At 40.3% G+C, this 14,823-nt stretch overlaps 2 protein-coding genes across 9 annotated transcripts in view; both read left to right on the top strand.

Annotated features, from left to right (window-relative positions):
• The window catches only part of lats2 (large tumor suppressor kinase 2), a 94,229-nt gene extending 87,010 nt beyond the window's left edge, over window positions 1-7,219 (top strand). For all 5 annotated transcript variants that reach the window (XM_068033646.1, XM_068033648.1, XM_068033647.1 and 2 more), the window contains one exon: window positions 3,574-7,219. In XM_068033646.1, coding sequence (XP_067889747.1) covers window positions 3,574-4,071 — 498 coding nt within the window. In that variant the 3' untranslated portion in view covers window positions 4,072-7,219. The remainder of the gene's footprint in view (window positions 1-3,573) is intronic.
• A 5,598-nt stretch (window positions 7,220-12,817) lies between these two features.
• The window catches only part of xpo4 (exportin 4), a 173,956-nt gene continuing 171,950 nt past the window's right edge, over window positions 12,818-14,823 (top strand). For all 4 annotated transcript variants that reach the window (XM_068033652.1, XM_068033655.1, XM_068033653.1 and 1 more), the window contains exon 1: window positions 12,818-12,894. In XM_068033652.1, coding sequence (XP_067889753.1) covers window positions 12,829-12,894 — 66 coding nt within the window. In that variant the 5' untranslated portion in view covers window positions 12,818-12,828. The remainder of the gene's footprint in view (window positions 12,895-14,823) is intronic.

Consider the following 14,823-nt stretch of genomic DNA (forward strand, 5'->3'; position numbering starts at 1 on the left):
CCTTACTTTGTTCTTGGACCAGACAATAAGAATTCGGACAAGGAGACACCTGATGTAGTGATATCAGGATGAATTATTAACGGCTAAAAGATTAATAAATCCAAGGCAGTCAATATCCTAGTCCAGGTGGCCATTATTTTCCACCGGCTCTAGTAGCACAGATGGCTCGTGACTCCTCTTGTCTCTCCCTTTGTCATCTTCAAATCTGTGTGCCGAACCTCTCCAGGTCTGTTCTTTTATTCTTTGTAGCCAGTGGCTCCTCCTGTGCACTGATTGGTTGGTTCATACATATCGCTGCTTCGATTGGTCCTGCCATTTCGTTTGTCAGTACTTCCATTTGTACATTCATCATGATTACATGCGCAAAACAATGTGTCCTTGATACACAAACAGTCCATTATAACCTTGAGGTCCATTAGATCATATATTTCCAGCGAGACTCATCCTGCTTTTCTGTTACATTTTGATCACAACTTGTTACATAGTTTTCGATATCTGTTCTTTTCTTTCCCTTTATCTGTTTATGTTATTAGTGCGCATCACAATGTAATTCCGGTTGACTGAAACTTTACAGGCAGCATTTTTGTTCAGCAAGATACACAGCTAAAATTAACTATTTATTTACCAAAAATTGATACAAAACATATTTGAAATTATGTAAAACTCATAATACAAATGATATAAAAATGACACAATCAACATTTCTTACAGTCCCCAACTTGAGGATGAAATGTGGCATTGCATTGATTCCACACAATTAATTACTTTTCCCCCTAATAAGGTAATTTCATTCAGCATTTGACCTCTGAGGGTAAGTCTTTTGGTAACACATTTTAAACAAAACAATGCAAGAATAACAAGTGCAATCAATATGACTTGCACGTGGTCTCCCACCATTGACTCTCTCCCAGTTTTTTGATTGCTTCTCCTCTTTGTTCATTGTTCTGCCTCATCTTCACTAGATGTTTTTGGGATGTCGTCGTTCTTTCTGTTATAGATTTCAGATTGAGAGACAGAGGGTGTATGGGATGTCCAAACTAAGCTACCCCCTTGCAACTCAAGGTTCATTCCTAGTTCCGTGATATTGTGAACTGGTACAGGAAACAAAACACTACGTCCTATCTGGGTGGTGTGGGTGGGTTTGAAGCAGAATGTGGACTTCGAGGGGCACCATGTTGTTCCATGTTTCATTTTCAGAATGTTAGTAGTGACACAGTAGATTCCCTTGTATAGGTACATGTATCAATTATACTGTTCTCCTCACTTCTGTACACCCATATCACTGTTTGGTTATTCCGGGACTAAAACAAACCCGCAAGCTGTTTTCCCAGGGTTCCTGACATTGCATTGACACATATAAATTCCTCCTCTTTCTGAACAATTCGAGGCTCGGGCTCTCACAAGTGTAATCTCAACAGATCAAGATGGTTGGGTGGGATTTACAGGATACATGAACATCTTGTTCCAGGTTCTGTTTGATCTTGGGGACCATGACAGTGAGGGTGAAATGTCCTGGAATTCTCATTAGCCTTCCAGTCAAAGAACAAAGAACAGTACAGCACAGGAACAGGCCATTCGGCCCTCCAAGCCTGCGCCGATCTTGATGCCTGCCGAAACTAACACCTTCTGCACTTCCGGGGCCCATATCTCTCTATTCCCTTCCTATTCATATATTTTTCAAGATGTCTCTTAAACGTCGCTATCGTATCTGCTTCCACCACCTCCCCCGGCAGCAAGTTCCAGGCACTCACCACCCTCTGTGTAAAAAACTTACCTCGCACATCCCCTCTAAACTTTGCCCCTCGCACCTTAAACCTATGTCCCCTAGTAACTGACTCTTCCACCCTGGGAAAAAGCTTCTGACTATCCACTCTGTCCATGCCGCTCATAACTTTGTAAACCTCTATCATGTCGCCCCTCCACCTCCGTCGTTCCAGTGAAAACAATCCGAGTTTTTCCAACCTCTCCTCATAGCTAATGCCCTCCAGACCAGGCAACATCCTGGTAAACCTCCTCTGTACCCTCTCCAAAGCCTCCATGTCCTTCTGGTAGTGTAGCGACAGAATTGCACGCAATATTCTAAGTGTGGCCTAACTAAGGTTCTGTACAGCTGCAACATGACTTGCCAATTTTTATACTCTATGCCCCAACCGATGAAGGCAAGCATGCCGAATGCCTTCTTGACTACCTTATCCACCTGCGTTGCCACTTTCAGTGACCTGTGGACCTGTACGCCCAGATCTCTCTGCCTGTCAATACTCCTAAGGGTTCTGCCATTTACTGTATACCTCCCACCTGCATTATACCTTCCAAAATGCATTACCTCACATTTGTCTGGATTAAACTCCATCTGCCATTTCTCCGCCCAAGTCTCCAACCGATCTATATCCTGCTGTATCCTCTGACACTCCTCATCATTATCCGCAACTCCACCAACCTTTGTGTCGTCCGCAAACTTACTAATCAGACCAACTACATTTTCCTCCAAATCATTTATATATACTACAAACAGCAAAGGTCCCAGCACTGATCCCTGCGGAACACCACTAGTCACATCCCTCCATTCAGAAAAACAGCCATCCACTGCTACCCTCTGTCTTCTGTGACCGAGCCAGTTCTGTATCCATCTTCTGTGACCGAGCCAGTTCTGTATCCAGTCATTGCCTGATAGGGTGACAGTCTGAGATTAAGCCAGTCCGTTCGCAACCTTGGTGTCACATTTGACCCTGAGATGAGCTTCCAACAACATACTTGCGCCATCACTAAGATCACCTGCGTAACATCGCCCAACCTTGCCCATCTCAGTTCATCTGCTGCTGAAAATCTCATTCATGTCTTTGTTACCTCTAGTCTTGACTGTTCCAATGCACTCCTGGATGGTCTCCCACATTCTAGCCTCTGTACACTTGAGGTTATCCAATACTCTGCTCCCCCTGTCTTAACTCACACCATCCTGTTCACCTATCACTCCTGTGCTCAGTGAACCTACATTGGCTTCTGGTCAAGCAACGTCTTGATTTTAAATTTTCTTCCATGTTTTCAAATCCCTCCATGGCCTTGTTCCTAAATCTGTAATCTCCTCCAGCCCCACAACTCTCCAAGATTCCTGCATCCATCTAATTCTGGCTTCTTGAGCATCCCTGATTTTAATCATTGCACCGTTGGTGGCCTAGTTACCTAGGCCCCACACTCTGGAATTCCCTCCCTACACCTCTGTGCCTTTCTACCTCACCTTTCCCCTTTAAGACACTCCTTAAAACCTACCTTTTGGTCATCTGATCTAATAACTTACGTGGCTCAGTGCCACACTTTGTTTTATAATGCTCCTGTGAAGAGCCTTGAGATGTTTTATTATGTTAAAGGCGCTATATAAATATAAGTTGCTGTTGGATGGGTTTTCCAGTTCCAGCTTCTGTTTGCTGTCAAAGGATCTGTGTTTGTGCCTGTGGTGGGAGGCACAGTTAAAATAGTTGACTGAAAAATAAACCATTGCTTCTCAGCTAACACTTGGTATAAATTAATCTAAAATTTGGTGCTGAAATAATCCTATGCCTTATAATTTTTGTTCCTCAGGTAATAAATTGGGAGAGTACACTCTACATTCCACCACAAGTAAAGCTTAGTTCCGAGGCAACAGATCTCATCACAAGGCTCTGTTGTGGAGCCAGTGACAGAGTGGGTGGAAATGGAGCAGATGAAATCAAGGCTCATCCTTTCTTTACTTCCATTGATTTTTCTGAGGACATCCGCAGACAGCCAGCACCCTATGTCCCAAAGATTAGCCATCCCATGGACACTTCCAACTTTGACCCAATAGAAGAGGAGAGCTCATGGAATGAGAGCAGTGATAGCACCAAGACATCTGACCCATTAACTAGTCATGTTAGTGGCAACAAGCATCCAGAACACGCATTTTATGAGTTCACCTTCCGAAGATTCTTTGATGACAATGGTTATCCCTTTCGGTATCCAAAACCCTTGGACAGTGGCGAGCCCAAACAAAATCAGCCAGATTTGAGCCAGAGGGATTCTATTGACCATCGTGAAAGCTTTCAGCCTGTATATGTTTAAAGAGTATATGTAACATTTTTTGTAAATTGTTGTTTTTATTTTTTTTTTGTTCCAGCATTTGAATCAGTACAGTCTATAAGATTGATGGCTGAAAGCAGAAAGCACTTACCTTGTCTTAGTGGCATATTGTGCCCTCTAGGGATGACTGTTGAGCTCCTGCTGCTAAACGTTTTCTTTTTAAAATGTGCGATATTTAGCATCAGCACTAATTTTATAGCAGAGAGTAGAACTAGATAGTAAGTAGACAACAAACTCTGAATACATCTAGAATATATAGACAGGATTACAAATATACAGAGAAAGCTGAAAGAAGTTTTGAAAACTGGCTAAGTGCAATAATATGTAAATCAATATACTATGTTTTTATATATAGTGCCATTAGTAACTGTAATACAATAAATGTACAATTATCTTATAAACATTCTGTTAATTTTATAATAATCTATATTGAAAGGTCTGGAGCAAATTACATTACACTGATGCTGCTTTATGTCCTTGTATGATACATTCAAAGTATTTTTCAATACAAAACGTGAAAAGAGTGATTTGATGAGTGGATTATGCATCTTGATATGCGTTTGGTGTGTGGAACTGATGCATGAACAGTATTTTCTTCTTTTCAGTTAAACTAGTTTATGGAATACTTTTAAACCACAGGCAGGTCCTGTGTGAGTCAATTCATTTATATTAATTAAAAAATATCAAGCTCCTTCTTGAGAAGCTATTATGTTAGTCTTTATTATGCCTCTTTAGTACTGTCACTAATTTTATAATCTGTGTCCTTTGCGTGTTCTCCATCTCATAAGGTTTTTACATTTTTTTTCTATCCACAGTACTGATACATTTTTAAGATGTTATGGTAGTCTTACTAAGCCATTTCTTCAGCCTTTTTACAAAATAATCCGGACACAGAATGTTTCTCTGTTAATCAGCGTCAAATGACTACGGTCCAGTGAAAAGTATGTTGTAATAGTCTGAATGTAAAATTATTGACAAGGTACTATTATTAGATACTGTCTGAGAATGTTGTAATTATTTATAAAAGATAAACTTTTCCACAGATGTATAATAACTGAGTGAGTCCTGCAAAGTAATTGATAAGTTTCTTAACTGCACTTAATTCATTTTCATTTATATTGATAAACACCAAAATTATCAAATTTATCTTACATTCTAACCTTTATGGTATATTATTTTAAAAATTAATTTGGACATAATCAAAGAATAATGGATGTGTGTATACTCTGTGTTACTTGAATATCAATTAGATGATAGAGTTTGGTCCATTAATCCTAGTTTCAGTTGTTAAGATATTTACATATTCATTATTCCGTCACACCTGTTGGAATGGCTCAATGTATGGAAATAAAGTGCAAGAATAAGGCTGTACACAGGTTGGGTTCTTTATAGGTAGTTGGAACACCGACCTAGACACATCTCACGTTTAGGAATACTGATATTTTCATCCTTTTTGGTCAAATCCTCAACTGTGCGTAAAACTTCTATCTTGTGGCTGAATACATCATCATATCATGCCATCATGTCAAAGTCTTCTCAATCAACTCAACAATTAACAATTGATAAACCCCATATGCTACTATTTATTTAATGAGATGTAATTGGATGTAAATTTAATTTCAAATCTTGATTTGATTTCTTTCAAGATCTGCCCAAATATTAAATAGTCAATTTAAAAGAGGTATATTCTATTGTTGCTGTTTCCACTTTGACACATTTTTCGGGGACCTAATAACAGCTGTTTTTTTTAGGGGTTAGATAAACTTCCTTGATTTTTCAAAGATAAAATGATGTACAGATAGCAACTATTGACAAGCCAGTGTAACAAAAAATTACTAGTTAATATTTAGTTTTGATTTAAGGCAAAAAAACCTACAACAGTTGTTAAGTTGACAGTTACAATATTAGTGAAATAACATTCAGTGAGATTTTTGTTGTAAGTATTGTTCAACAATTCATAAATGCACAAACATAAGTATTCAGTCTGCATCCTTTTGCCGTTTTGTTTCCTGATGACCAGTTATGTCAATTTTTCTTCCCCCAGTTTTACTACCCTTTTCTCCCCTCTTCAGACAATACTGAATTACGTTGAAATATTGTTCTACAAGTGCTGAAAATGTTACAATATTTTACCCAACTGGCCATTTTCAAGTGGGAGCATAAACTGTAAATATTGAAAGAATATTCAATATCACCATGAGGAGGGTGGTGTCACAGCTGGCATCCTATCTCATGCCCTTTCCCACACGATCACTAGCTACTGATCAGGAGCAGGATTCCTGGCTGCCCTAGCTGACGATGTTATGGCCAGTTGCAGAACTCATACTGCTGCCACAGCTAAGTCAGTGCAGACCAAGGATTAAACCTGCTACCTTTCTGGCGTATATGGCTCAGTACAACATTACACAGTGCCATTTGCTATCCTGTGCTCTGTTAAAGAGATTAATACTTCATGAGAAATTTGAAATAAAACTGAATAGCATTTTGAAAAGAAATGCAGGCGACTGGGTGCAGGAAACAGCTCAAGAAGTACAATGGGAATGTGTGTATATATTGAGCGGTGTGGATGGAGGGGTTGGGGGCAGCAGGAAGTGTGCTAGAGAAGAAGTACATAGGAAAAGGTTACTATCCAGAATAACATTCTGTGTCAAATTACAATGTAAGGAGGTTGAATACTTGAAGATATTTCTGTTATGCAATCATCATAAAATATGCCCAAATCTGATTTGGGGAACTGATCACTATTTAGCTTAATTGCATATATGTTTATTATAACACTTATATTTGGCTGTATAACATATCAAATTCTGTTATTTTGAAAAACTTGGAGTATATATGCAATGTGAAGATAACAATTAGTAAATGTCATTGTAAACCTTATAGAGCACACACAATCTTTTCTAAAATAAAAAGCATATGGTTTTCATCAGACTTTATGAAAAATGTTACCTATTTTGTATGAACTTGTTTACAATTATGTATAAAAGGGGTGTTCTGAACATCTGACAATTGTGTTGTTCTGTGACAGTCTCTTTTTGATTATCCAGTATTATTGATTTTATAACTTTGTCAATTATACCTAACAGACAAACTTTCTCATGTTACGTTTTTCCTCAGGAATTCAAATATAACTTTATTTATTAGTGTAATATGAATGCCATTTTGGATTCTTGTTTTGGCAAAACCACAAAAGTAAAAAAAATAAAATGTTTTCTGTGCCTTTGTGACAATTTGTAAATGAGTTAAATAATTTGAAAAGATCCATAACAGTTCTGTTGCCATTGTATTTAATCATTTGAATATATTTTATTGACACTGGAAATTGGATATACTGTATCTAGAAGAATATGCTTATTTTAGAAGTTATTTTTTTTCATTGCACTTTGCACCATTTCTGACCAAGAGGGCAGAGCAGTAGGCAACCAACTCTTCTTCTGCCACCTATTTCACTGCATAATTGATTACACGTGAATGCCCTGGTGTGATCCTGTTACTATTTGTTTCCTATCTCCATCTGAGAGGATGTACCTAGCCTTTGCTCAGCAATTTTTCAACCACAACACTGATGATTAACTATGTGATTAAATCACAGTGTAAATGTCTGCATTGTTACATAAGAAATCATGAACATCAACTTCCCTGATGGCTTATTAAATGTACCATCTGAGATATATAGATCAGGAATGACCCAGATTTGCTCCCTGGTCTGCACTGAGTCAGCTGACCTCAGCCAAGGTGGCATCAAGAATATTACAGTTGGCCTCAGAATAATAGAGGCAGGCAGGGAGAAAAATGATCAGAAATGCCCATTGCTATCTAGTGACATCTGCTGGAAATTCATATGTATAGCTAGCAGGTGAGGACACATCAGGGTTGTCCTCTAGAATCAAATAATGACTGACACTTGTGGGATAATTTTCCAAACTTGTTCTTCCGGTGGAGAGCCTTGCTGATTGGGAACACGTTTGGGAATAAATGGTTGAAAAGTTTGTGCACAAATTTCATTCTGCACTCCCAGCAGTCACAGTTTCTCACCATGTGTAACGGAGCCTGTTGATTTTCCATTCAGTTAAATGAATAGAAAAAGTGAGCGTGTAATTGTTCCTACTGATTTTCTTTGATATACTGCACACAGGTAATATTTTTATCCAATTGCAATAAAGGTATTTAGCAACAACAAAAAACTGCACTAAATGAATATTTACGACAGAATAGAATGCCAAGTCTACAATGAAAAAGTGAACTTTAAATTGCACAGATCTGGGGATTGGATTATTTGCTCCCAGCTCTTGGGCTGCAGGACCAGAACAGCGGAACAGCCAACCCCATTCGATCTTCTGGAGTTAGCACTTATTTCACATGCATGGCGAGCTCCCAGCTTGGAATTGAGCCTTGCACTGAAAGCTTGCACATTATCAACTCTTAATGGCAGTCAGGAGTTAAAGAGATGCAGCCACTTACAGTTACGTGTCATAGTGAGTATAAAAAAATTATCTTTCCAAAGGCTTTGTGTATCTTGATATAGTAGCTGCTTGCCCAAAAGATTTCTGGAGCAAAAAAAAAACTGAAGACAGTGGAGTACAGAAAATACATGAAAGCAAGAAATGTATGTAAGTGATGGAGCAGTGCAGCATCCAAACCGCTTTTTGATGGCCATTGAAGTGGAAATCCAAAGAAGGTAATTTGCAAGGCTATGGGGAAAGAGCAGGACAGTGTGAATAGTTCTTTCAAAGACCTGGCACAGGCATAATGGGCCAAATGGCCTCCTTCTGTACTGTAAGATTCTACCACACACCATAAAGCAAGTGTGGAACATTCCTTTGCCACTCCAGTGTCCTCGTCCCAGAGTACAGCAATACAGCATCTCTGGCAGGAGGTGGCAGCCGTAGTCATTACTGTGCACACTCCTTTTGATTGATTTGAGTGATGGTAATTTACAAAATGGTTGCATCCTAGCTCCAATATAATTTGATGTGGTACTACACTAATATGAAAGGTTGCATTGTCAGAACCGATACAAAGGAGATGAAGAAACTGGGAGAATGGAATAGAGTCCTTATGGGAAGTGGGGAGTGGAGTGTGAACAATTGTAGTTAAGGTAGCTGTGGGAGTCAGTGAGCTAATAGTGAATATTGGCTGATAGCCTAGCCCCAGAAATGGAGAAAGAGAAGTCGAGGAAGGGTAGGGAAGAGATGGACCATGTGAAGGCGAAAGAAGGGTGGAAATTGGAAGCAAAGTTGATGAAATTTCCATAATAAAGCAAAATACTGTGGTTGCTGGAAATGTGAAATAGAAAACAGAAAATGCTGGAAAATCCTCAGCAGGTCTGGCAGCATCTGTGGAGAGAAACAGAGTTAAGGTTGCAGGTCTGTGACCTATCATCAGCACTGGCAAAACGTTCTTGCTTTGAGCAAGAAAATGGGGGGGAGTGGGGAAGAACGAAAGGGAAGGTGTGTGATAGGGCGGAGGACAGGAGAGATTAAACACCAGGGATGTCAAGGAGCAAAAGGCAAAGGGAGTGCTAATAGTTGTAGTAAAAGACAAAGCATTAGTCTAGAGAAAGTGTTAATGGCAGAAAAATGAACAGCTCTGCCTGTTACATTTCTAACTTTTGCCAGTTCTGGTGAAAGGTCACAGACCTGAAACGTTAACTCTGTTTCTCTCTCCACTGCTGCCAGACCTTGCAATGTATTTCCAGCACTTTCTGTTTATATTGATGAAATTTTCAGTTCAGGGCAAAAGCAGGAAAAGGCACCGATACAGTCATCAATGTACAGGAAAAAGAGGTGAGAGGGGCCTGAGTAGGCCTGGAACAATGAATGTTCCACATATCCCACAAAAAGACAGGCATAGCTCGGACCCATGGGGGTTTCCATAGCAACACCTTTTATTTGGAGGAAGTGAGTGGAATTAAAGGAGAAGTTGTTCAATGTAAGAACAAGTTGAACTAGGTGGAGGAGGGTGGTAGTGGATGGGGACTGGTTGGGCCTTCGTTCAAGGAAGAAGCGTCCTGGTGGGGGATGAATGTGTAGGGAGATTGGACGTCCATTGTGTAAAGGAAACTGTTAAAGAGAAGGAGGGCATCGGAAGAGTCAACAGATGTAGGTGGGAGAGACCAGACAAGGGAGAAAAAATAAGTTGAAGTAGAAATCAGTTCAGTGGGGCAGAAACAGGTTGAAATTATAGCTCTATCAGGGCAGTCCTGTTTGTGCATCTTGGGAAGGAGGTGGAAGCAGGCTGTTGGGAGTTGGAGGACTATAAGGTTGAAGGCAGTGGAGGGAGGATCTTCAGAGGAGGTCAGTGACAGTCTTGGAAATGATGCCTCGATGTCCGTGGTGGGGTCATGGTCCAGGGGAGGTAGGAGGAGGTTTCAGAGTTGGCATTTGACCTCTGCTAGGTGCAGGTCAGTATGCCAAACAACAGCATTGTAATGAGCCATGGTTATATCACATTTGGAGTACTGTGTACAGTTCAGGTCCCCATATTACAAAAAGGATATAGAGGCACTGGAGAGGGTGCAAAAAAGATTGACGAGGATGGTACCAGAATTGCAAGGGTATACCTATCAGGAAAGGATGAACAGGTTGAGTCTCTTTTCTCGTGTAAAGACAAGATTGAGAGATGACCTAAGAGGTTTTTTAAAATTATGGAAGGTTTTGATAGAGTACACAGAGAGAATGTTTCCACTTGTGGGGAAAAGCAAAACTAGAGGCCAATCAATACAAGATAGTCGCCAAGACATCAAATAGAGAATTCAGAAGAACATCTTTACCCAGTGATGAGAATGTGGAACTTGCTACCACAGAAGTAGAGGCGAGTAGTATAGATGCATTTAAAAGGAAGCTAGACAAGCATATGAGGGAGAAGGGAATTGAGGATTATGCTGATAAAGTTAGATGAGGAATGATGGGAGGAGGCTTGAGTGCAGCATAAATGCCAGCATGGACTGGTTGGGCTGAATTGCCTGTTTCTGTACTCTATATCCTATGTAATTCTCCACAGCAGAGAAGAAATTGTTCAGTAATTTCTTCTTTCCCATTGCAGCTCCTCTGAAGCTTAGACCTGTGACAAATCACCAAACACCTTTGGATCTGTTTTGTAGCAACTTCATAAGAATTGCAATAGGATCTTTAATATTTTTGACTGCTGTCTCCACAAATGTATTATGGCTCAATTGCCATTAAACATCAACACCCAGCTTTAACATGAAAAGCACCCCATAGCTGACTGTGCTATGTTTTGATGAAAGGTCATTGATCTGAAACATTAACTCTGTTTCTCCACAGATTTTGCCTGATCTGTTGAGTATTTTCAGCATTTTCTGTTTTTATTTTATGACCCAAAACACTTAATTAATAAGCACATGGATGACAAATGCCAGGAAAGAATAAGAGTGAATGGAATGTTGGTTAAAGAGATGGGTTTTGTAAAAGTTTTAAAGGACAAAGGAGTTTGGAGGAAGAATTACAAAGAATAAGACCCAGGTGTCTGAAGACTCTGCCACAGATGGCAGGCTGAAGGGAGAGGAATACACACAAGAGACTGGAATAAGAGTAATAAGTTTAGAGTTGGTATAGTGCTGGAGGCCATTACTGAGATAGGGTGGAGTGAGACTACAAAAGGATTTAAAATTGAGAATGAATATTTTCAACATGAGGGCTTGGAAGATGGGAAGCCTACATAGGCCAGCTAGAACTGGAGTAATAGGCAAGCAGGACAGGATGCATGCAGCAGTTTTGCACAAATTAGATTTTGAGAGTGGAGGCCAGTTAAGAACATTGGAGTAGTTGAGCCTGAAGGTAACAAAGACAAGTATAAAGGTTTCAGCAGTAGAGGGGTTGAGGTGGGGATAGAGGCAGAAAATGCAGAGGTGTAAATAATCAGTCTTTGTGAAGGGAGAAAATATGGGATGTAAAGAACAGCAAGTTTGTGAACTGTCCTGTTCAACTTGAAAAAATTGGAGGTGGAGGGTGAGGAAGAATCAGTGGAAAAAAGCAGAATTTGCTTTGTTCTTCCTAATGTTGGGTTAAAAGAAGTTAAGAATTATTTGAGACTGGACCCCAGACAAGTACAGGGAAGCAATTTACACTGAATACTTTCCACATCAGCAAGGAGTTAATGTGTTTCATAGAAATTGCTTAGCGGCTCAGTATATAAACAGAATTGTTGGCAGAGCGTGAAGGCAGGGCTTTTTACCTACCCTCTTTGTTTGGAGAAATTATACTTAATATGGGAGTATCTAAGAAGAAAGAAAAAAAATGTAGGCGAATTAGTTTGAATATTTTCCAATTTAAAAGTGGCAGGGGCAAACACTGTTTTGCAGCAAGTTCTGGTTCTCTGCTCTAGAAAGCTATAAATAAGGAAAACATAAAGACAGGGGCACTGAAGCGAATTGTCACCTATGTCAGCAATGCTAGGTAGTGAAGCCAGGACCATCCTTATGCACTGTGTAAACTCATTCAGCCACCAGGTGAGCTGGAATTCCAAGTGAGAACTGAATCTACTCAGAAAACTTATTTCATTCCAGCTCTTAAAAAAACAGGAAACAAAAAAATGGAGCGACAAATACTGAAATTTGGCGAATAAATGCACGTGTTGCTCCAGCTACTCTTGAACTTTGCCAGTATGAATGGATGGATGGAACGATCCCTCTACCCATCCTTGCTTCTGCTTCTGGCCTGCTTGGGCCCCACCGCTTTATCCCACAATTCCCCGCATGGCGCGTCACTCAGAGAGACCATGATGGCGGCTCATAATGCACCAGAAGTGATAGCACAGCTGGAAAGCGCAGCCAAAGTTTTAATGGTAAGGCCTGCTCACCTCTCTCCTTTCTCTCTCTGTTCACATGGTGTGCCGGCAGCTACCTGTTCTGTTTTTATTGTTTGCCGTAGGTTACATGGAGCTGACAGGATGGGGAGTGAAACGCTGTGCGTGGCGCAGTCCCCCCAGACCGGGGTTTCATTAAACTCTCCACCCGAGAGCGTCGGTAGCTCAGCTCTACTTTTATTTCTCTGCTTTAATCACACATACTTCTAGCTCCCAATTATTACATGAGGCATTTTAAAGATTTATTGTAATAAGGGAGTTATTGAAATTCATGCCAGGTTGTTTGCTGTCATCAACAGTGGTGATGTTGGTATTTTTGAAAAATGTTTTGAAGATTTTTTTTGACTTGCAAGTCAGCGTAGCCCATGGGGGGGGGGGGGAATAAATTTTCTATCATTTGTGCAAATTGGAATTGTGATGCTTAAATCGAAACTTTTAGTGAAATACTGTACTTGGGCTTTAAAATGGCGTTTTATCTCAGGTTAAAGCTCTGGTGGTTCTTGGTGAGACGTTCCCCCCCGCCCCCGGCCAGGTACACCACGGATAGGTGGTTAGGGGTTCAATCTAAATCAATGTGTCCACTGGCTGAGGAGTTGTGAAATGGGGACTTTATTTTGTGCTGTATAAAGTCATTTGAATTATAAGGTTAACGCTATCATATGAATTAGGATTCTAAACACCATGACTCATTGATTGCTCTAATGTTTGAATTGTTAAAGGAGAGCAAGAAACTAAGGAGCACATGCTCATGGAACTAATATGGCATACCCTGTCTGGTCTTTAATTGTATTACTGTATTGTATTATCCAAAGGAAAAGGTGTCTTGACTGTTTTAAAATGCATACGATGTCAAATTGTTACTCTTTAGATTCCTTCTTCTTCTTTGGCCTCCTTGTCTTGAGAGACAATGGGTAAGTGCCTGGAGGTGGTCAGTGGTATGTGAAGCAGTGCCTGGAGTGGCTATGAAGGCCAATTCTAGAGTGACAGGCTCTTTCACAGGCGCTGCAGATAAAACTGGTTGGCGGGGCTGTTACACAGTTGGCTCTCTCCTTGCGCTTCTGTCTTTTTTCCTGCCAACAGCAAAGTCTCTTCGACTCGCCACTCTTTAGCCCCACTCTTTATGGCTGTCCGCCAGCTCTGGCGATCACTGGCAACTGAATCCCACGACTTGTGGTCAACATCACAGGACTTCATGTCGTGTTTGCAGACGTCTTTAAAGCGGAGACATGGATGGCCGGTGGGTCTAATACCATTGACGAGCTCGCTGTACCATGTGTCCTTGGGGATCCTGCCATCTTCCATGTGGCTCACATGGCCAAGCCATCTCAAGCGCCACTGGCTCAGTAAGGTGTATATGGTGGGGATGTTGGCCCCCTCAGGGACTTCTTCGAGGACTCTTCAGATTATAACTATAATAATTTAAATGCTTACTTATATTTTGATATAATTTAGATTTATTTGCATATTGCTTTAAGTTTATTTAAGTGTATTTTTTCATTCACCAATTTCTTCCTTCCCATGCCCTCTGAAAGAGATTGACTCCTTAATGTTATATAGTTGTTCGGTGCTGGTCACCCTCCAGGCCCTTTTCCCATTGTCTTTTGGATGCGACGGTAAACCCTTTCAGGTGGATGTATAAGATCCGATGGCACTATTTGAAGAAGAACAGGCGATTTCTTCTGGAGTCCTGGTCAACATTTAATCATTTAACCAAAACACATTATCTGGTCATTTATTTCGTTACATTTGGACCTAGACTGTAGTGTTTCCCTAGATTACAACAGTGACTATGCTTCAATTCCCGTAAAGTGCATTGGGACAGTCAGAGGTTGTGAAAGGTGCTATGTAAATGCAAGTTATTTCTTTTTAATGCCTGTTATTCAAACATGAGTTGAGTGATAGCTATAA

The sequence above is a fragment of the Heterodontus francisci genome, chromosome 6 (genome assembly GCF_036365525.1).
Source record: "Heterodontus francisci isolate sHetFra1 chromosome 6, sHetFra1.hap1, whole genome shotgun sequence".
Taxonomy (NCBI): domain Eukaryota; kingdom Metazoa; phylum Chordata; class Chondrichthyes; order Heterodontiformes; family Heterodontidae; genus Heterodontus; species Heterodontus francisci.